Below are 22,943 nucleotides of genomic sequence, written 5' to 3' on the forward strand. Positions count from 1 at the left end.
TCTCATTTGTCTCTTGTTTGGTCAAGAACTCTTCCCTAAACCATAGGAAACCACTCATAATTAATACTGAAGCTTGTCCATCTGGATAGTTTTAGAAATAAATTTGACCACCAAGATTCCAGATGATGGATGATGAGGCATCCCTTCCTCCTCCTGAAAGAAGGATGATGGATTCAAGATGCAGAGTGAGATGTGCGTTTTGGGGCACAGACAATGTGGGAATTTGTTTTGTTCAACTGTATTTTTTTTAGAGTTTTGTTTTTCTTCTCTGATGGGTAGGGAGTGGGAGAGGAGGGTGAGGGAGGTGGATAGAGTAGCAGAAAAAAAGGAGAAAGAAGAGGGTCATTAAGGCATAGATATACATCAATAGAAATAGATATGTTTATTTGTGTCTATATATGTGTGTGTGTGTGTGTGCGCGCGCATACGTGTATGTTTTTAATGGAGAGAAATGAGTGGAAGACAGGCCAGAAAGAAGCTCACACAAGCAGAAGACCTTTGAAATGTACAGGTTGAACACCTTCTGTATTTCAAAAGAAAAGCAAGCTACACATAGTAGAGCTCTACAGTGTCATATACAGTGTCCTGCTGTTCTATGTATCTGCAGATGACAGTTTTGTTTGGTGGTCAGTAGATGCAAAAATTTTTTTAAAGAACTTTAAAAATGTGAAAAGGGAAAGTTGGCATGTTCCAATGGAATATAGAAAGATCACTTACAGTTTTGGGAGTCTTAATTTGATGTGTGTTCTTAAATTTTGAGGCAAATTGAGTGGGGAAGACTGTTTTGTTTCTTGAACTCTAGACCTCCTTGTTGCCTCCTTGTCATTCTATGGCTCCTGCTGAAATCATCTCCTACTTAAGATAACAAACCTTCTCAGTGGCATCAGCACATATAAAATACTTCCTTGGAAAAAAGGATATATTGGATGCTAATGGTACATATCTAACATGATAATTGGTATTTGCATTCACATACAGCCAGCAGGAATCCCAAAATAGCACAAAAGTAGAGCCTTGTTTCTAGACACACAGTCTCATGACCAGATGAAGTCAGGAAGCCTAAATTCTAGAATGTGGAGTTAGTCTGAAAGGGAGCAATTTTTGTAACCTTGGATTTACTCACTTGCTGGGAAAAAAGGATTACTATTTTTCCTTTACCAAAAAGCACTATTATTAATTTTCTTTTCTTTAGCAGTATCTGATTTTGGATAAGACCCTCTGTGATCTTAGAGTCACTTTTATTTTAGGAAACACAGATTTGGAAAATATAGTATCTTCTATGCTGACAGTTCTCAAATCTGCCTATCCTGCTCCAGTCTCTCCGCTGACCTACAGTCTCACATCTCTGAGAGCCTTTCAGACATCTGGAACTGGATGTAGAGCAGATACCTTAAACTCAACATGTCCAAAACAGAATTTATGATCTTTCTCCCTAAATCCCACCATCCTCTCAGGTCTGAAACCTGGGAGTTATCCTGGACTCTCACTATCTCTTACTCCCCCACATCCACTCTGTTGCCAGGGCTTGTTGATTTTACTTTTGTAACTTCTCTCTCTCAATTATGCCCTCATCTGTCCTCTGACACTGCCACCCTCTATTGCATTCCTGAAGTCTCTCCAGGCTGTCTTCCATTCAGCCCCCAGCCTGATTTCCTGTCCCATCCAGCTCTCTGTTGCCCCCAGGAGCAAATACAAAATACTCTTTAGTGACCCAGTCCCTTCCTACCTTTTCACTCTCTTACTTCCCTTACTCTCTGACTCATATCCTACAGTTCAACAGTGCCAACCTCCTGCTCGTCCATGAACAACACATCATCTCAGCAACTGACATGTCCCCATGCCCAGAACTCTTGCCCTCTTCTGCTTGACCGCTGGCCTCCTCTTAGTCCCAAGGGAAATGCCACCTACTGCAGGACACTTTCCCCTGCCCCCCTTACTGCCAGGGCCTCCCCTCTGTCAGCGCCTTCGAACTCTGTTAGGGCCGGGGCCGACCTGTCTTGTGCCTCTTCTTGTTTCCACAGGGCCTGACAAGTTATTGTTCCTCTGTTGCCTCAGTCGCATCTAACTCTTCTTAGCAAAGGTGCTGGAGTGCCTGGAAGATAATAGGTGCATGTTTCTGGATCAATGGATTTGATCCTTGTGGGGGTAGGGAATAACTGTTAATATAGATTGAGTACTCTTGAATCGAAGGCTTAAAGCAAGCAGATTCTGTGGGAAGTCTGGGCAATCCGGAACTACTATTTGTGTTGTTCAATCACATCCGGTTCTTTGTGACCCCATCTTTAGGTTTTCTTGGCAACAATACTGGCTTGGCTAGCCATTTCCTTCTCTGGCTCCTTTAGATGACGAAATGGAGGCAAACAAGATTAAGTGGCTTATCCAAGGTCACCACCTAGCCAGAAAGCATCCAAGGCCAGATTTGAACATGTGAAAATGCTCAGTGCTCTATCCATTCCACCACCTACCTGCCCATGGCGCTACTATTGAAAATTATGTTGAGGGAAGTTAGGTGGCTCATTGGATAAAGAGCCAGTCCTGGAGATGGGAGGGCTTGAGTTCAAATGTGGCCTCACATACTTCCTAGCTGAGTAACCCTGGGCAAGTCACTTAACCCCAAAATTTAGGGCTTGCCCAGCCTTTACCCCTCTCTGCCTTAGAGGGATACTTTGTATGGATTCTAAGACAGAAAGTAAGGGTTTAAAAAAAATAAACAAGAAAGTTCTGTTGATTCATTGACCCATTGTTCCCAGTCAAGCTGGTCAGTTAGTGTGGCATGGAGGAATCACTCAGTTTGTCCTGTAGTCAAGTCAACCCCAGCCTGTCATGGAGGAAAGTCACATGCCCACCCGGACCAACCTCTTTTCCTGAAGCTGTGTGAATAGAATGTTTGAGGGACTCCCAATATGGCTCATAGACTGTCTTAATTTGCCAGCATGGACCAGGGGAAGTGTGATTAGGTGCCTGGACTTCTGAACACGGGCCTCAGACTGTCCAATCGAAAGCAGAGGCAAGACAGAAGTACCAGGAGAAGCTGGAAGGTGCTTGGGACATTTGAGGGGCTTGTGAAAGGAGCTCTCTTCCAGCCGTCCTGGGCACTTACTATCCATGTAAGGGGGGGGGGTACACTGGCCCATTTCTTCTCTTGGGCTCCCGTCCCTTCCTGAACTCAAGCTCATGCCTTGGCTGGCCTTAATGTATCTGGCCAGATGTGGTTAGCTGGCCCACGGGGAATCTAGGACCTGATGAAATGGAAGTAACATCACTGGGGACTTTGAGTTAGTTAGACTGGGAGTATTTTCTTCTTTCTCTGTTTATTTCTCTTTTCTAGCAAATACTTATAAATTTAGTATAACGTCCCGAAGATTAATTTTTGTTTATAACAAAGTGAATATATCAGGATTGTCTTTATCTCATTATGAAAGTGGCATTATGAGAAGCTGGCCCACTTTGAATCCATGCTAATCCCTAGTAATGAGTCCATCAAGGTATTGCTACCTTGACTTGCTTTTGGTGGGGGGGGGGTAACTGTTTTTATTTTGTTATTGTGGCTATCAGTACAATTTTTAATATTTGTTTTCTGACATTTTGCAAATCTCAGGTGATAGGTTATAGGTTGTAGATGTATTACCATATAACACATATTTCTATATTCCTCACATTGTGAAACAAGACATATATTGCTTACACTAGAAAAAAGTTTCATGGAGAAAATCATGTAAGGAATGGTATGCTTCCATCTGAATTCAGACTTGTCTGTTCTCTCTGTGGCATTGGATAGCCTTTTTTTGACATTGTCCTGGTTCCTTTCATTGCCCATAATAGTGAAATAATTCACAGTTCATCATCCTACACTATTGTTGTTATTGTGTACAACATTCTCCAGTTTCTGCTCATTTTACTTTGCATCACTTCATGTAAATCTTTCAGGTTTTTAATGATCATCCTGTTTGTCATTTCTTATGGAATAATAGAATTCCATTGCAAGCATATTCCACAACTTGTTTAGCTATTCCCCAACTGATGGACAAGACTTCAATTTCCAGTTCTTTGCCACCACAAAAAGAGCTCCTGTAAATATTTTTGTACAGTTAGGTCCTTTGCCCCTATTTCTAATCACTTTGGGAAACAGACTTAGTAGTGGCATTGCTGGTTAAAGGGTATGCACAATTTTATGGCCTTTTGAAAATGGTTTTATATTGCTTTCCGTAAAGGTTGTATCAGTTCACAGCCCATCCAACAACACATTAGTGTCCTAGTTTTTCCACCTCTCCTCCAATATTTATCATTTTCCTTTTTTAACATATTAGCCAATCTGATAGGTGTCAGGTGCTACCTCAGAGTTGTTTTAGTGTGCATTTCTCTAATTAATAGTAATTGGGAGCATTTTTTCACATGACTAAAGATACTTTTAATTTTTTCATCTGAGAATTGCCTGTTTATATCCTTTTAGCATTTGTTAATTGGGGAATGCTTTGTATTTTTTTTAATTTGACTCAAGGGGGAAGCTGGGTAGCTCAATGAATTGAGAGCCAGGCCTAGAGATGGGAGGTCCTAGGTTCAACTCTGGCCTCAGATGCTTCCCAGCTGTGTGATCCTGGGCAAGTCACTTGACCCCCATTGCCTAGCCCTTACCATTCGTCTGCCTTGGAACCAATACACAGTATTGACTCCAAGATGGAAGGTAAGGGTTTAAAAAAAATTTTTTTTTTTACTCAATTCTCTATATATTGAGTAATGGGGCTTTTGTCAAAGACAATTGCTATAAAGATTTTTCCCCAGTTTGTTGCATGCCTTTTAATCTTGGTTGCATTGATTTTGTTTGTGCAAAAAAAAAAAAGCTTTAACTTAATGTAGTTTAAAGTTATTTGTTTTATATCTCATAATGCTCTATTTCTTATTTGGACATAAATTCTCTCTTTCTCCATATGCCTAATGGGCAAACTATTTTGTGCTCCCCTAATTTGTTTATGGTATCATCCTTTATTTCTAAATCATGTATCCATTTTGACTCTACCTGGGTATATGTCATAAGGTGTTGGCCTATGCCTAGTTTCTGCCATACTGTTTTCCAGTTTTCTCAGCAGTTTTTGACAAATAATAATTTCTTCCAAAAGCTTGGATCTTTGGGTTTGTCAAACATTGTCTTACTTTTAATTTTAATTACTTTTAATTTTACTCCTTTTAGTTTTCCTTGGCCTGTGTTTTGTCTTTTTTAATAAGGATAAAAGCCCCCAAAGAAAGAATCTTCAATAAACACTACTCCATGGGTGGAAAATGTTGTTCTTGGGGGCAGCTGGGTGGCTCAGTGGATTGAGAACTAGGCCTGGAGATGGGAGGTTCTGGGTTCAAATTTGACCTCAGACACTTCCTAGCTATATGACCCTGGGCAAGTCACTTGACCCCCTGTTGCCTAGCCCTTACCACTCTTCTGCCTTAGAACCAATACACAGTATTGATTCTAAGACGGAAGGTAACAAGGAAGGAAAGAAATGTTTGTCTTTAATCAGTCATTAAGTTTTTGTTAAGTACCTATTATAAACCAGATACTCTGGATAGAGGCAGAAATAAAGGAGTCCATACCCTCAAGAAGCCTGCATTCTATCAGGTGGACATCATGTGCATGTATGTTTATAAAATAAATAAAAGGTAATGGAGGGGAAGCAAATAATAACCCTGGGAGGTAGGTGATATTATCCCATTTTATAGTTTTTGGAAATAGCAGTTTAAGTGACTTGCCTAGGATTACACAGTAAGTGACCGAGGCTATATTTGAATTCTAGTCTTCCTTACTTCAGTCTCCAAAAGAAGCAAAAACACATCTTTACATAATGCCAGTATTACGTGAGAGAGAATTCAGTAACAATAATAGCCAGTATCTACAGAGTACTTTAAGGTTGACAAAACCTAGGATTATGTCATTTGAACCTCACAACAGAGTACTATCCCTATTTTACACATGAGGAAAATGAGACCCAGAAAATAAAGTGACTCCCTCAAGGTCACCCAGTCAGCAATTAAGTTCTGAGTTGGGGTTCACACTCCACCCAGGATAGCCATTTCCTTACTATGTGTATGATGTGCCTTTCACTAGTGATCAAAGTTAGCTCAGTCACCTTGACACTCACTGGTTAGTGTACCAAGATTTATATCCTGCTTTTTTCAAAAATAGAGATATTATAGGCACTCTGATTCTTGCAGAAGAGGCAGTTTGATAGAAGAAATAGAATGATGGTTTTGCAATCAGGAGGACTGGCTTCCAGGTCCTGCTTCTGACATTTACTAGCTGCATGAGGATAATGAGCAAATTTATTAACCTTTCTACATACGTAACCACTGAGTGGTTACAACTCTGACCTTGGTCAGCTGCTGAGTATGCATTGGTGAATAGAGTTTCCACACTGGGCTTTCCCTACCCTGAATGACTTGCAGGTTTTTGTTTTTCAGTCTCTTATAAAGGTTAGATTTCAGGTTTCAACCTGAAAACAGAGTACATTTGTTTTCAAGGTCATCTCAAGACACCATCTCAATGCATCCTCTCAGCTTTGATTACAGGTGAAAAGAGAATGTCATGTAACTTGTCAGCCTTTTGGATTGACAGTCTCTCCTGTTTCCTTTAGTTGTTTGAATCATCCCTAACTCCTTTACTCACCCATGGAGAGGATTGGATGGGAAATCAATGGGAAGGAGCTTTAGTATTGTTCCATGGAGATTATGGAGGTTCTAGTATACAATAAACATAATCCAGGCTATCTAAGGACTGCAGCTAGTTAAATAGGCAAATTTGTATTCATTCCATAGCAGCTAGGCAGAGAATAGCTCTTCTCCCCATACTGATCTGAGAAAATGTTTTGAAGCGTCAACAGTCTAAAAATATCCACTATTAGGCCCCTGGTCGCATTGCACTTCTGAGAATGGAAAAAGAGAAATGGAAAAAGAGAAAAAAAAAGAAATCTGGGGTTTTATCCAGGCATCAAAAATGAACCAGAAATTAAATGAAAAAAATTTTTAATTTAGGTAGTACTATAAATGCTGGTCTTTGCATAACCCTAAATATTGGTTTCCACAGCAACAATGAATTGGTTCCTTGGTGCAAATACTATACATCTGTGAAAATAATAAAATTAGCTCATTTCTGTTTTAGTTATGTGTGCCTTACCAAAAGGCTTCATGTCTTATTGGCAACAGAACTTTTTTGGACTTTTTGTGAGTAAAATAGCACAAATGTGTTTTACAGTAGTTTTTCTTCTTCTACCTTCTCCTTTCCTTCCTCCTTCATAAATGATCATTCCATATCCAGAGGAATGGATTTGTGTGAATTTATATGTGTTAATGAGCAATGTATAAATGCAGTGTGAGGTACCTGTTTAGGACTTACATTCAGGTTTCCTGTGGTTTCACTTGTGTGATCATGAACTAACAGAGACTTTGCTTCTTAGTGCCCCATCTTTCTGCTCTTCATCATGTACAGCCTTATCAAAATCCTAGAACCAGATTAACAATGCTAAACTTAGATGCTAACTGTAGTATTTTTCAAAGTCCTTCACAAAAAAAGGCATGTGAAAGAGCTACCAAGGAAAATATTATGTTTCCTTGAGGTACTGAGTTTTAAATATGTGTATATGGTTAGATCTGATGCTGTTGATGGTAAAGCAAGAATACAGTCCTCACCTTTTTAGAATGAGAGATGGCCCTTTTTAAGCCACTGGTTTATTAACAAACGTTATTGTAATGAAAGATGTTCTGCTATCCTATATGATGATGATGATGCTTATCTAATGACCCTGATTCAGTCAATAAACACTTGTCAAGGGTTTACCTCATTCTACTAAACTAAGTAATCGACAGGATACATACTAAAGCGTCATTTTTCTGATGGAGGAATAAGTTTATGTAAAGCCAACTGTATAGTTCTTGTCACCTGCCCACTCCCATTCAGTAAACAGCAGTAGTTCCCTGTTATCTCTAGTATCAAATCCAGAACCCTCTTTTGGACATTCAAAGCTCTTTGAAACCTGGCTCCTCACCACCACCACCACCACCACCACCTTTCCTTGCTTGTCATTAGATGATAGAATCCTTGAGGGCAGGAATTATTTTTCTCTCTGCAGATGATTCTCAAATATTTTTGTCTAGCTCTAACTTCTCTCCTGACCTCCAGTTTCAGATCTCCAACTAGCCTTTGGATGTTTTGAACTGGATTGCTTACAGATATCTTAAACCCAGCATAAATAGCAAACTAATCATACAAGGATAGCCTCTGCTTTTAAGAGATATCATCAAGGACAAGTATGACTGAAAAGGGACATGGGCCAGTTTGGTAGTAAGAGAGGGATGACAAATAAACAGACTTGAGTATCTCAGCCTTAATATTCATAAAATATTAAGAGATTTAAAGGTAAGCTTCTAGTGTATCAGGTAGCTCTTCTGTGAAGGATTTATAGAAGGACATAGACAGATATTCCAAAGGCTGAGAAAGCATGGATGAATAGTTTGTGATAGACATTGGTGGTGGGAGTACACATATCTGTAAGATCCCTAAAAAACAATTCCTTGTAGTTATTTTTATTTTATTGAAACTCTTACTTTCCATCTTAGATTCAATACTGTATATTGATTCCAAGCTGTAGAATGGTAAGGGCTAAGCAGTGGGGATTAAGTTACTTGCCCAGGATCACACAAATTTGAATCCAAGACCTCCCATCTCTGGGCCACTGAGCTTCCTGTAGTTATATTTGCTTAGTGCTTAATGTTTAGAATGCAGTAGGCACTTAATAAATGCTTGTTGACTTGACTTTGGAAATTTTAAATCACTATATAAATGTAAATTGCTATTATGATGATGATGAGGAGGATGAAGAATAGGCCTGCCTTTATACTTTTGGGCACCAGATGGCTCTCACGAGTCACTCAAAACGCTTCCTTGAGCTCAGTAACATACTGGCTTGGGCCTACCTGAATGCAGCTGTCCCTGAGATCTAGGCTGGACTTTTTGCCAGTATAGACACTGCAGTATAGCCCCAGGAGAGTGCTGTACTGAAACATGCTATTGACCAGATGCCAGGTTCTCTGCTATGACCCTGGCATCCCTTTTCAAGAACTAAGAGATCCCACTTGTACTCTGAAAATGAAGTAGAGGGGATAACCTGGGAGGCCTAGAAACAGCTATCCAAAAAACAGATTTGAACATCCTTGGCAGGGTTTGAACTACAAGTAGTAACACAGCAGCCCTCTTTGCCACAGCTAGCAATTGTTCTCTTGATATATTGTGCCCCCCCAAAGACTAGAAGTCTGTACATTTCTTCTCTATAGTTGTTTGTTAGTAGACTTCAGTGGTTAAGTACAGAGAAAATCAGGTGGATTTGTTAGTTGACTAAAGCAATTATTCGATAGTCCTTGGTTCTTCCTGGTTGGACACTGTCCTTTGAGGCTTTCTGTTTTGAAGGTTTGGGTCTTCATAGATAGGTACTGGCAGGCCTTAGGTTCACAGTGACCATATTTCACTGAGCCAATAGGGCTACCTTTGATACTTTCCCCTGCCCCAGGTCTATAAAATGGGACTGATTAGACTGACCTGTCTCTCTCCAAAAGGAAGGCACTGACCTGAAGGACTCAGTCCAAAGGTCACTGAGCAGACCTGATTTCATCCTTTATGTTTAGTAGTCTTTAAATAACGCATGCCCTTGTTATGAAAAATTAGGTCATCACTGAAGGTGTACATAGTTTGTTCTTTGCCACATTCTTATAGTTTATTCACTTCCAGCCTGATGCCTAGGAAGCAGGGAGGAGGCACCTATAAACCTGAGTTTATGAGCTATATGTGAGATTTGGGCTGACCTTCTAGAAAGTTTGTTCTTCTCCTTTCCTGAGTTTTTTTTTTTAACTCATCTATGGGCATAATGGAATATTTTGTGAAGGAGTAAGAGAAGAAGAATGCTACCTAGTAACCTAGGTTTCTTAAGACATCTATGTTAACACCAGAAAGAGAATTTATATCTGCTTTAATTCATAACCACCTATCCCTTACTCCATATACCTAGGACTGGTGAAATCACAGTGTCTAACTTATAAGAATGAAAGCAGAAAAATCTACGAACGTGGATTGAGGAAAGACATTTATTCAATGTTGACTTTAGTGAGGGAATGACTCTATATAGCATTCTCTCTGGGCTACCTCCCCAGACAGGGACTGCTACCACGACAGTTCTTTGGGGAGCTGAAGTGGCTACTCCTATGGCTATAGTCCATAACCCCTGACCAGTGTATTTTCAATGAACAGAGCAGCCATTAGAGATTCACTGTGAGAAACATTTCACTCACTGTCTCCTCTGCCACCAAAAGGAAGGAGCATCTTCCAGGAACAGGATATCTGGGAGCAGAGGAGAGAGCTGGCCCTGGCTATCTAGAAGTGAACTTGAGAGAGGAGTCTATCCTGAGAGTCCCTTGGAGCACCCTGCTGAGCAGAGATGCTACATCCTGGGTGGGCTGGGGAAGGACTTATTGAAGAGAGAAGAGCCATTGGGGCTGCATTGCCACAGTTTTGAGCTGGGTTGACTGTGGGTATTACTGTGTTTTTGCCTTACTGCCACTTTACTCCTTTTGTATCTACTACTCCTACAGATGCTTTGTTTGGTTGTGGAAAGTACACTCCAGGATTATGGAGAAAATACTTTGTAGCTGCTGTTCTAAACTATGCCATCTTGGTAAATGCCTTTGTGAAGAGCTCTCTCTTGAGTCTGCAGATGACTCCATTCTCTCCTGCCGTTGTCCTGCTTCTGGAAGCTGCTTTCTCCTTCTAGCAGACAGTAATTTAAGAAATTGGGGTTTTGATTCATTTTTTAGCCCTGGATAGTTCCATCTCTAGACTAAAGATCTTTGTTAAGGAGAAAGTTTGAAAAAAAGTGGACAGGTTCAATGAGAAGCAGTGAGACATTCAAGTAAATGGTAATACACTCAACTGGATTTTATTTTACATTGATTCATTTAGGCAAGATACCTGCTTTGTCCAGTGTGTTGTGCTACCCTGGGGAGAAGATATAAGAATATATAAAATGGGATCCCTGCTGTTAGAGGTTTATATCTATATCTATATCTAGTAGTCTCCTTTAGGGTCAGTCACATAAGGAAACAACAATCTTGCTCCTTCCCTTCCCCCACTCTCATCCCAGTGGCAGACAGGATTGGGGAATTTTGAGTAGATTCTTAACTGAGAACCTATTTCTATTTTGTTTTGAGGCCTAGAATGGAAGATCACCTCTCTAAAAGTGTATTTAAATTTTACAGAATTCTTCTAGTAGAAATTATCTGTCATGTTTATGTCCCTTGTGAGGAGCTAAGTACCTGATCTTATCCTCAAAACAAAAACAGAAGAGAGGGTTTTTTTAGACCTTTATTCTTATTTTAAAACTCAGGTAGCAATTGTACTTGCATATTTCTTTTACAGCATACTCCCTTTTGTTAAAAAAAAAAAAAGCTTTGTTAAAATGGAGAGGTAAAATGTGGATGTCAATCCAAAAAGGATTATCAAAAGTTACTCCTGTGACTTCAATGTTGAATGTTTTTAGCATGGTATTATGTTTTAACTGCTTAGTCATGTTTTCCCTTAAGCTAGTATTACCATTGGTTTGAATTCTCTGAGCATATCATCATCATCATTATTATTATTAAAACATTGGGAAATTAGGAGAAATATCTCTTCTCAGTGCATTGCTGGGAATTTAGATTTAGGATTAAAAGATTGCCATCTAGCCCACAAAGTCCAAAATCCAAGATAATCGAGAGTTGATTATCAGGGGTATCCATTAGGATTTTCTTTCAGGCAATTCATGAAACTTAATAGATGCCATAATTTTTGCATAATATTATTAGATTTAAATATTCTATAGTTCCTACTTCCTCCTAAAATAAGTCAAAGATGAATATAAAACATGATCCTTAATACCAGTGTTATAGAGGGAACCTGGTCTGTTAAACTTAGGAAAGCTTCCTAACACAAGCACAGCTATGAATACTGACATCACTTTTTGTTCAATTCTAAATAAATTTAGCATTTTTGCTTTACTTTTCCCTCTTGTTTTCTCACTACTGTCACTAATCCAGATCTCTAATATCAGAAGAAGAGGCCAGCAGAAGACAGTTAAGGGAATAGTGAAGGGAGATGGTAAAAGATCATCACAAATCTTTACCTTCTCCCAAAATAGCTACTGCCCCACATTTTGGAAGAACACAGCTTTTTAATGGTTAACTGAGGCCAAAATCTTCACTTTGCTGTTTAAAACCTTTGCTTTTGTACATACAATACAGTAACTTTTATTTGCGGTCCTTAAATCCCTAAGGCACCATGCAGCATCTCTGAAGGAAAAGACATGCATGTCTGGCCTTGCTGACATCTAAGGTTGAATTGAAAAGCCTTTCATGATTAACCTAGCCACAGTGTTTCTCCAAGGCATTGGGAACTTTAGGAGACCAATTTGATGAACTCTCCAACTTTTGAACTAATGCACACTGACCCAGATAAGCTTTGTAACCAAACTTTTCTCTCTTGTTTTGTCTTCAATTTAGTTTCCTTATGCAGCCCCACCTCCCCAAGAGCCTGTGAAGACCCTGAGAAGTCTGATCAACATCCGCAAAGATACTCTAAGGCTAGTAAAGTAAGTTCTGAACAACTATGATAGGGCAGGAGGCCTGAGTCATGTTAGGGGAACCAGTGGTTCATACAGAAAATTTAGCAAAACTTGACGTCTCTCTTCATAAATATGTTCTGTTCCCCATATAGACACAGCAGCCATTTAGTATGGTGATGTGTTATCCATGTAGCTAAGGTTTTCAGGATTTTATTTTTATGAAGAACTTCACAAGGGTTTATCATAAATGAATATACCCTTCTATACTCATGGGAAGAAAAAACAGTCACTCTTATCCCGTTTTACTGGTGAGGAAACTGAATTGGGTGAATTGTTCAGGGCTCCTGCTGGGAGAGTTGGAAATGAGAGCTTAAAGCCCTAAGTCTTTAGTCTATATCTTAATGTAAACATCTGAGATTTTTAAAAATTACATGTCTTCTTCCTCTGAGAAAATTAATCTTCTGTATAGGCTATTTAAATCATCATCATCATCATTAATATTATTATTTAATTGCTTTCACTATGATGTCCATGAGAGTATAATTTCTAAAGTAAAACTGCCCCCAGTGTATCATATATGCTGTGGCTGTGCCACTGCAGGTCCAGCCCTGCCTCCCTTGTTCTTTGGGGATTCTCATCTGATGACAGCAAATACAACATTATCAGAACTGACCAGTGAGCAAGGACTGCATGACTCCAATTGTGGGATCTGAGTATTGGTCATTCTCATTACTATGAGGTAGATGTATTCCCTTTTATCTTTTTAAGGAAAATATTTCACTCAAGCATATCATCTGTCAGCTACTTCTCTATCTTTAGATCTTTCTCAATCCCATCCCTAGGGTCAGCTCCAGGGATGAAGGAGCCAGGGCTATGCTTCAGAACAAATTGCAGCTGGGCTTCCAACATACACAGGGGAGTTAGTTGCAGGAACAGGCCGAGCTGAGGTATATAATAAGGCCTCAGGAGCCTACCAACTACCAGCTACTCAGTTTAAGGAATGATAGAAATCTCTGAGTTGGAAAGGGCCTCACTGGTCATCCAGCCCAGGCCATTCCTGGACATGCAGGATATTACCATTATAGCATTTCTGACAAGTAGTCATCTAGCTTCCAAGTGAAACTCTTCAGTGGTGGAGAACTCTACTTGCTCAGACTCTCCCTTCCCCTTTTGGGATAGCTCTCATTTGGAAGTTTTTCTAGTCTGATATCCCTACCTAATTAATATGCTAGCCCTTTAAAGTACTCTCAATAAACCATCCTGATCCCTAGCTAAGTCTTCTTTTCTCTAGACCACTTTCTTAGTAACAGCTCTTGAGGCAAAAGAGTAAGAGCTAGGTAAACTGAGTTAAATTACTTGCCCAGGATCACACAGCTAGAAAGTGTCTGAGGCTAGTTTTGAATCCAGGACTAGTGCTCTATCTACTGTGCCTCTTCGCTGTCTCTAATATCCCTAATTCTTTCAACTATAACATGGTTTGGAGTGCTCATCATCATCTTGGTTGTTCTTCTTTGTGCTTTTCAATGCTCTTCCCCAAATGTGACACCCACAAAATATCATAAAGAAGAAGAAAGGACCTTTCTGGACTAAATTGTTCAGAGTTGCACTATTGGTAATAAGAAAACATTGGAAGCAACCTGTATCTTTAGTAATTGGAGAGTGACTGAATACTTCATGATATATTTTGTTATTGTTATTATGAACTTGGCAAACATCAAAAAACATGAAAATTTCTGTATAAAATGAAGAACAGAAAAAAGTAGAATATATGCAATACCATGAAATGATATATGTTAAATTTAACTTGATATTTCCCACACTGCTCTGATTGTCTCAATCTCCTTCTACTCTTTATTCTGTATTTTTAATGCTTTGCAGTTTCCTTTTTCTTTTTTAATCACTATCATTACATCCCAAATGACTCTTCTCCCTTCTCCCACTGAGTCCTCCCTTTTAACTAATAAGTACAGTCAAGCAAAATGGCCATATCTGAAAAAATATAACTCATTTAGCCTCTCTAGTCCAGTAACTGTTCTCTGCCTAGACACAGGAAGTGTGATTCATCATCAGTCATCTGGAGTTATATGTGGTCATTGCAATGATTGTTGTTCTAACATCTTTCACAGAAGTTTTAATTTATGATATTAAATCATATAATGTGTTCTGGTTTTGCCCACTTCAGCTGGCATCAATTCATATGTCTTCCTGGGTTACTCAGAAACTGTCCCTTTTATCATTTCTTAAGATTCAATAATATTTCTTCACATTAATATACCATGATTTGTCCAGCTTTTCCTTAATTGATTAGTATTTACTCTACTTCCAGTTCTTTGCTTCAATAAAAAAATTACTATAAATATTTTTGTCCTTGCGTTCTTTCTCCTTTGGTCTTTTGGGGTATATATCCAGTAGCAATACTGCTAGTTCAAAGGTAAGGTCTTGCAAAATTTAGTTTCTTTGGAGAAATAATTCCATACTGCTTTCCAGAATGGTAAGATTAAGTCTTAGCTCCACCAACAAAATATTAACAAAATATGCCCCTGACCTCCAATATTTTCTCCAACAAATGTTGTTTCCTTTTCCCCCTCATCTTTGCCAAATTGTTGAATTTCAGGTGGAACTTTTGAGTTGTTTTAATTTTCATGTTGTTAATGATTTAGAGCATTTTTTCATGTGGTCTTTGATAGCTTTGATAGTTTTGACAGTCTTTTGAGAACTGCCTTTGACCATTTATCTGTTTGGGAATGCTTCTTATTCTAATACATTTGCATCAGTTCTTTATACATCTTGGATAGGGATAGGGATTGAACTTGTGATTTCATTGGTATAGGGATCTCTCTCTACCAATACAGGTCTACACCTTCTCTGTATGTAGTCTTAGGATTGTCTAATATCTTAATAGCTTAGATATCAGAACTTTATCAGAAAAATTTACTGTTAAGATTTTTTGCTGTTTACTGTATCCCTTCCAGTTATTACAGCACTGATTTTATTTGCACACTTAAAATTTTTAGTAAAAATTTTCCATTTAATCTTCTGTGATATTCTTTATTCATTGTTTGACCTAACTTTAACTTTCCCTATTAGCAGTTAATGAAGGTGTCTCTTTCTCTACTCTTATATTTTGCTTATTATATGGCCTTTTATATGTATGTAAAGTATCAATTTGGAGTTTATTGTGTTATATGGTATGAAATGTTGATCTAAGCCTAATTTCTATCAGATTGCTTTCTAGTTTTCCCAGCAGTTTTTATTAAATACTGAGTACTTATCTCAGTAGTTTTAGCCCTGGGATTTAAAAAAGTAATTAGCTGAATTGCTTCTGTCTTAAACTAATCTGTCCAGTATTTAGCTTTGCTATTTATCTTTGTTTTTTAAACCTCTACCTTCTGACTTAGAATTGATAGTAAGTATTGGTTCCAAGGCAGAAAAGTGGTAAGGGCTAGGCAATGAGGGTTAAATGATTTGCCTAGCTAGGAACTGTCTGAGGCCAGACTTGAACTCAGGACTTCCCATCTCTAGGCCATCTTTTCTCTTTGTTTTAACCAATGCCATTATTGTTTTGATGATTGCTGCTTTGTAATAAAGTTAAAGATTTGATAAAGCTGTGCCCCTTCCAACATTTTCCAATTACTCCCTTGAGATTCTTGAACTTTTTTCTTCCAGACAAATTTCATTATTATTTTTTCCTACTTCTCTAAAGTAGTCTAATTAGTATGGCACTAAATCTGTAAATTAATTTAGGTAGTACTATAATTTTTATTATATTTGCACAGCCTAAACATGAATAATTAATATCCTTTCAATTATTTACATCTTTATTTCTGGAAAGTTGTGGTTGTATTCATATAGTTCCTACATGTACTGGTTGGGGGATGTCCGGATATTTTACACACTCTATAATTATTTTGTAAGGAAAAATTCCCACCTCTTCCTGCTGAGTTTTGTTGGTAAAATACAGAAAGGCTAATAATTTCTGCATGTTCATGTAAATATAACTTGTTACTTTATTGAAGTTATTGATTCATTTAATTTTAGTTGAGTGTTTAAAATTCTCTGTGTAAGTCATATCATCTGCAAAAGTAATCATTTTATTTCCTCTCTGCTTATTCTTATTTCCTCAGTTTCTTTATCTTATTACTATAACTAGTATTACTTCATATACAATCATCTTTATAGTTTCTTTGTTGAAATGCTTGTTTGATGATGATTTCCTTATTCATAATAATTGTTTTAAGATCCAGCCTTTTACTTAATATTTTATTCATTATTTTTGCATTCATTAAAGAAAAGGTTCTATTATTTTTTCCCTGCTTTATCTCTTCCTGGGTTGGGTTTCAGGATTATATTTGTCTTATAAAAGAATTTTGGTAGAATCTCTTCTCTATTTTTGCACACAATTTTCAAATTTTGGAATTAATTATTCTTCCTATTTGACTGAAAATTTCAAGATTTTGGCTGTGACATTCCTGGATGTTTTCAATTTGAATTTTCTTTCAGGAGGTTATCATTGTATTCTTTCTTTTTTACAATAGATCTGGGCAGTTGTCTTTTATGAATTTCTTGAAATTTTTTGTTTCTTTTTGTTTTTCAGGAATCCATAGATTCTGAAGTGTTTCTCCTTGACTTGTTTTCTAGATCAGTTGTTTTTGGTAGTAGATAACTTATATTTTTTTCTACCTTTTCAATCTTTTTACTATTTTTAAAATTAATTTTACTAATATTTTTACTATTCTAATGTTTCTTATTGTATCATGAATCATTGAGTTTTGATTGCACCATTCTCTTTTTCAAGTTATACTTGGATAAGGTTTTCTTCCTTCTGTTTTAAGTAGTTCTCTTTATAACTTTTTCCCCCAGAGCTCTTATTTCAATTCCAATTTAATTTTATATATTATTTCATATTTCTTGTCATTTTTTTTCTTTTACCCCCTCTGTGACACTAGTTGTACTTCTTGTAGAATTATTGCCTTCTTCGACTTGCTTTTTAGACTTCTTTTAGCCCATCATACTTGTTAAATGTATTTGATGTTTTCCTCTGTTTACTCATATACTCTCTAGTGGGTATAGCCTCTTTCCTAGCAGTTGTAGTCTTCAGCTTCATTTACTAGATTTGGGACTGACCTTCCTGGTATAACTTCTCCCTCTAGTTGCTGTTGGTTTTTAGTTGTCTTTTTATAAAATTTTGAATTGTTTGGAGGGACTGACTTGTGTCTCTCTTTGGTTTCCTTAATTGATGGTTTTTAAACATTTAAACATAGAGTGTCTAGGAGAGAATTAAGTTCTTCTCTGTTTATATTATCATCTCAACAAGAAGTATGAGATAAATTACTTTGGTGTTGGAAACAACAACCACGAATCTGGACTTTTGCCACCAGCTACTCTTCTAGGAGGAAGGGGTAGAAGACTGGGTTTGCAACCAAAAAAAAAAAAAAGCTTCTTCTGGAACTTTGCCATCCTGGGGTTAGGGAGGTGATAGAGGGCTCTTACAGCCCCTCAGGGATGTTCTCCTTTTAAGAGGTCAAGGAAGAGACACAGAAGAGGATATCTGCAGACTTGAATTGTATCTCCCACCCAGACAGGGTAGTGGTAGAGGGTGTGGAGGCCAAAAGAAGGCACTTTTTCTCCTCCTGAGGCAGTCTCCTTACCAGGCCCTAAATCATGGTATATGAATATAGTGGAATATTTTCATGCCATTAAAAATAATAAAAATTAGTTCTATGAGGAAATATGCATATAGTTCTTTCATATGAGGTGATATAGTGTGAAATAAGCAAGACCAGAGCTATATACAAATTTTCTACAACAATAAAAAAAGAAAAGAAAAGAAGGAAGACCAGGTGTAAAGATGAATTTAGAGTTGTGACTTTGAATCTAGATTTAAATGGTTGCCAAATAAAATTCCCAAGTCAGTCTGGAAATTTATGGTAATTTAATTAATATAATGGGAAGGAATTTAAGGAGAAGAGAGAGGGAGAGGAAAAAGTTAATTTAAACTGCTCTGTCTCAGGCTGAGCTAGGCAGGAGTTAAAGGCCTTGGCCAAAGGGGCCTCCCTGAGCCCAAGGGAAAAGGAAGTCAGTCTTATCACTCACCATGAGACCATCTCAAGGAAGCTGTCTGAGTGAGCTCCCCCAGGCTGAGTTCCGGGATCAAACTGGCGCCCAGGCTACTCACAGGAAGTGATCAGCCAGATCCAACTTTCCAGGGAAAGAGTTTTAGAGAGATGAAAAAATCCCAAATATATAGACCTTTCACCCTTGTGTCTCCACCTCTAAATTTCACATCTAGCGATCACATCAAAGGCTTTCTCCAGGACTGCCCATACTTTTAGTTCTCATCTTCTTTGATTAGTTTATATCTTTTGAGCTACTTCACACAGGCCAAAAGTGGCAGGATTTCAGGCAGGCCTGGAACACAGAACAAAAGCATATTATGTGCTTGATGGTTGATTATTCATTCTTTTGAGTCTTCCTCACTAAAGCTGGGACTGTGAGGGAGGAAAATGTAAATTTTTGCCCTTGTTTTGTATGTGTATTTATTTGTTTCCATGGATGGTTATTTTTATAATTAAAGAAGTTTTCAATAAAATGATGTTCTCACATCCAAACACAGTACTCCAGATGTAGCCTAACCTGGCCAGAGTACATCAGGATTGTCAGTTTCCTTATGCCGGGCATTGGTCTTATGTCAATGCAGGCTAAGATCTATTTACCCTTTCTGCTGTCACAGCCCACTATTAACTCCTTAAAGTATGGTATAATCAAGTTATATTTTTATATATAATTGTTTAACTTTCCCTCCCTCAACCCTGTACTTGTGAAGTTGAGTTTTGGAACTTCTGTGTTGGCTTTACATTTACTTTAGCATTTCATTCAAATTCCTCATTGTTGTAGGTGGATAATTCTTCGTTTTTAAAGATTATGCCAACAGACTGAGCTCTCCACAACTTCTGCCATCCTGGAAAGACATTCAATATGGACATAACAGTATACTCTATGCCTTTTGTCAAAAGATTAGTTTCTCTAAGTTCGGGAAGGCTTGTTACCAAGTCAGCTTCAAAGCAATGAGTTTTTTAGCCTCAACAACAACTCTAGTGACTTGTATCAAGGGCTAGTCATGATTTTCTAAGTCCATAGCAAATCAAGGATCCTTGAAATAGGACTTTATGTTTATCCTTGTTGAATTTAATTTTAGACAGTTTTGGTTGTTTTTCTAGTTGCATATGACTCATTAACTAAATGGATGCAGAAAGAATAAAAGTTTCCAGATGTTCTCTGAGTCCTGGCCTATAAAATTTAGGAAGCATTCAGCATAGGGTTCATTCCTGGGGTCTGGGGAACACAGCAAATTCTCATTCTCTGAGGTCTTCCAGGTGCACTGAAGAAGTGAAAACCCCTGGAGAAGAGGTCAGCAAAGCCAAAGTCCACTACAATGTAGAGTTCACGTTTGACACTGATGCCCGAGTGGCGATCACCATCTATTATCAGGCCACTGAAGAGTTCCAGAATGGCATAGCCAGGTAAAAAAGGGATGATGACTAGATGAGCCCCTTCCTCTAAAGATAAGTTAGATATAGTCCAAGTCTTATGCTATTTCCATTTTCTTTTGTGGCCAGGCTCTACTTCCTGAGCTGGCATATATATTCTTTAGTTTTTTGCCTTTTTCACATCATCTTGGTTCAATGCAAGGTAGCAGTATGGCTCTTGTCATTTAAATAATTTTATTGATTTTATTATTCCTTCTGAGGATGGCATATAGGTTGGGTAGAGGAATTCTAATGACGTAGCCAGCCGAAGGCAAAGTAAATCTGTGCAATAAAGCAGGTTTTCCCTTTTATTTTCCATGTTTGGGAGTAAACATCATTGAGAACCAGAATGAAAGAGAGGGAAATGTCAAATATTTAATTAAGATGCTGACTTTGACCCTCTCCTTTGATCTGTAGCTACATCCCAAAAGACAACAACCTTCAATCAGAGACTGTGCACTACAAGCGAGGAGTGTGTCAGCAGTTCTGCCTGCCCTCCCATACTGTTGACCCATCTGAATGGGCAGAAGAGGAGGTAAGCTGTCTCTTACCCAAGCATCTTGGGGATATGAGCAATGAGGGAAAATGTATAGCTAGCATTTCCTAAAGGACACTCATGAGCATCTAAGAGCCAATGAGCATTGGCTTCTACAAGTAACATAAGAAAAGTGTCACACGTTTCAGCTTCATCCTTCATGCCCTTATGTGTTTGATTCTGTCATACAATTTACATATCCAAAAACATATATCACATCCTATCATTCCAACTCTCCCTATGCCTTTTCTTTTAAAAAATAAAATAAAAATTTTTATTTTACTTTTTACATAACCAAAATTTCCCCCGTGTTCCTTCCTCTCACCTTCCCAAAGAGCTTTCCTATGTCTTTCTTACCTCTTTTCTGTCTAGTCTTCAACTTTGCAACCTTCAGACTCAATACTCCCTCAATACTTTTCCAGGCCATCATCCATACTCTAACCTCACTTTCTTCTTTCTTTATTTCAACCATGTAGTTAACCAGTTCAACTCTAGCCTTTCTTTTGTTCTCAGACCCTTTGTCCTCTCACCACTCCTGCTTTGCCAGATCCCAGCCCAACTCTAGAGAACACAAACCATTTACCTGCCCTCACTTCTATTCACGTGGAATTGGGGAAAATGAGGCAGCCAAACCAACTGGATCTGCTGCAAATTTAAGTGATATAGTATCAGTTGGGACCTCACCATAGCAAGATAACCCTTTCATTCCTCCCTGATTAATTCTCTATCCAAACATAGCCATGCCTCCTCCAATCCTAGAAAATCTCTCACTAGACTCTATCTTCTCAAGTCATCAATTTATATCTCTCCTCCATTTCTTAGCCAAACTTCTAGAAAAGTCTGTCCTCTACACTTGTCATCTCAGATTCCTCTCCTTTCATTCATTTTGCAATCTAGCTTCCAACCTCACCATTCCACTGAAATAAATTTCTCCAGAATTACCAATAACCTCTTAATTGCCAACTGTTATGGCCTTTCCTCAATTCCCTTCTTTCATCACATTTGATATTCTCTCCCTTCTAGATACTGTCTAGGTCTTCATGGCACGGGTCTCTCTTGATTCTTCTCCTATCTGTCTGATCATGTTTTCTGTCTCTCTTGCTGACTGTCATCCATATCACACCACCTAATTCTGGCTATAGTCTCACAACTTGCCATAGTTTAATTATCTTGTCTATGCCAGTGATTTCCATATCCCTACACAACCCACAACCCTGATTGCCTAAGCCCTGGTATGTATCTCCCACTACATGATGGATATTTCATATTGACTTTCCCAGAAGCAACTCAGACTCAGCATGTCCAGAACTGAATTAATTTACCTTTCCCCCAAAACCCATTCCCCTTTCAAAGTTCACTGCTTCTAGAAACTCCCTGTCTAGAGCAGTCACCAAGGTTTGCAATCCCAGGTGCTATCCCTGACTCCTCACATTCTTAACTCCACATATCCAGTCAGTTGCTAAATATCATCATTTCTATTTCTGTAATATATTTCACATGTACTTCCTTGCTTCTCTCTATATCACCTTAGCTCAGGCCCTCATCACTTCTTTATTTTATTTTATTTTAAACCTTTACCTTCTGTCTTAGAATTGATACTAAGTATCAATTCCAAAGTAAAAGAATAGTAAGGGCTAGGCAGTTGGAGTTGTGATTTGTCCAAGGTCACACAGCTAGGAAGGTTCTGAGATTTGAACCCAGGTTTTCCCAATCCAGGCCTGGCTCTCTGTCCACTTTGCTTCCTAGCTGCCCCAGGATGATCTTTTTGATCAGTATGTTTTTTTTTTAATTTGGAAATTGTTAAATTTAATTAATTTAATTTAGAATATTTTTCCATGGTTACAAGATTCATGTTCTTTCCCTCTCCACCATAGCCAATGCACAATTCCACTGGGTTTTACATGTGTCATTGTTGATCAGTATGTTTTAAGACAGCAGTGTCCTAAGGTAGACAGGGTAGGATAGGGAAAGAGCTAGAAGTTCCAATGGGCTTAAGTCAGAAAGACATTTTATATGGAACTCTCAAATAACTAAATTGACTTGTACAATTAAGAGTATATTGATAGAGAACCAGACCTGGAGACTGGGGCAGGGGGTGGAGTGTCCTGGGTTCTAATGTTGCTTAGCTGTATTGATTATAAGATAAGGAGATATGGGTTAAAACAAAAGAGAATATTGAGGCCCTAGAACAGGAACTTGTTCTTTTCTGAATGATGAAGCTTAAAGACTTCTTCTAAACAGGAAATCCGTTTTATGGGTATT

At 38.2% G+C, this 22,943-nt stretch overlaps 1 protein-coding gene across 5 annotated transcripts in view; it reads left to right on the forward strand.

Annotated features, from left to right (window-relative positions):
• The window catches only part of RNF157 (ring finger protein 157), a 161,121-nt gene that overhangs the window by 114,364 nt on the left and 23,814 nt on the right, over positions 1–22,943 (forward strand). For all 5 annotated transcript variants that reach the window (XM_056817099.1, XM_016430634.2, XM_001369013.5 and 2 more), the window contains 3 exons: positions 12,559–12,647; positions 19,994–20,140; positions 20,564–20,681. In XM_056817099.1, the coding sequence (XP_056673077.1) occupies positions 12,559–12,647; positions 19,994–20,140; positions 20,564–20,681 (354 nt within the window). The remainder of the gene's footprint in view (positions 1–12,558; positions 12,648–19,993; positions 20,141–20,563; positions 20,682–22,943) is intronic.

Source organism: Monodelphis domestica, chromosome 2 (genome assembly GCF_027887165.1).
Source record: "Monodelphis domestica isolate mMonDom1 chromosome 2, mMonDom1.pri, whole genome shotgun sequence".
Classification (NCBI taxonomy): domain Eukaryota; kingdom Metazoa; phylum Chordata; class Mammalia; order Didelphimorphia; family Didelphidae; genus Monodelphis; species Monodelphis domestica.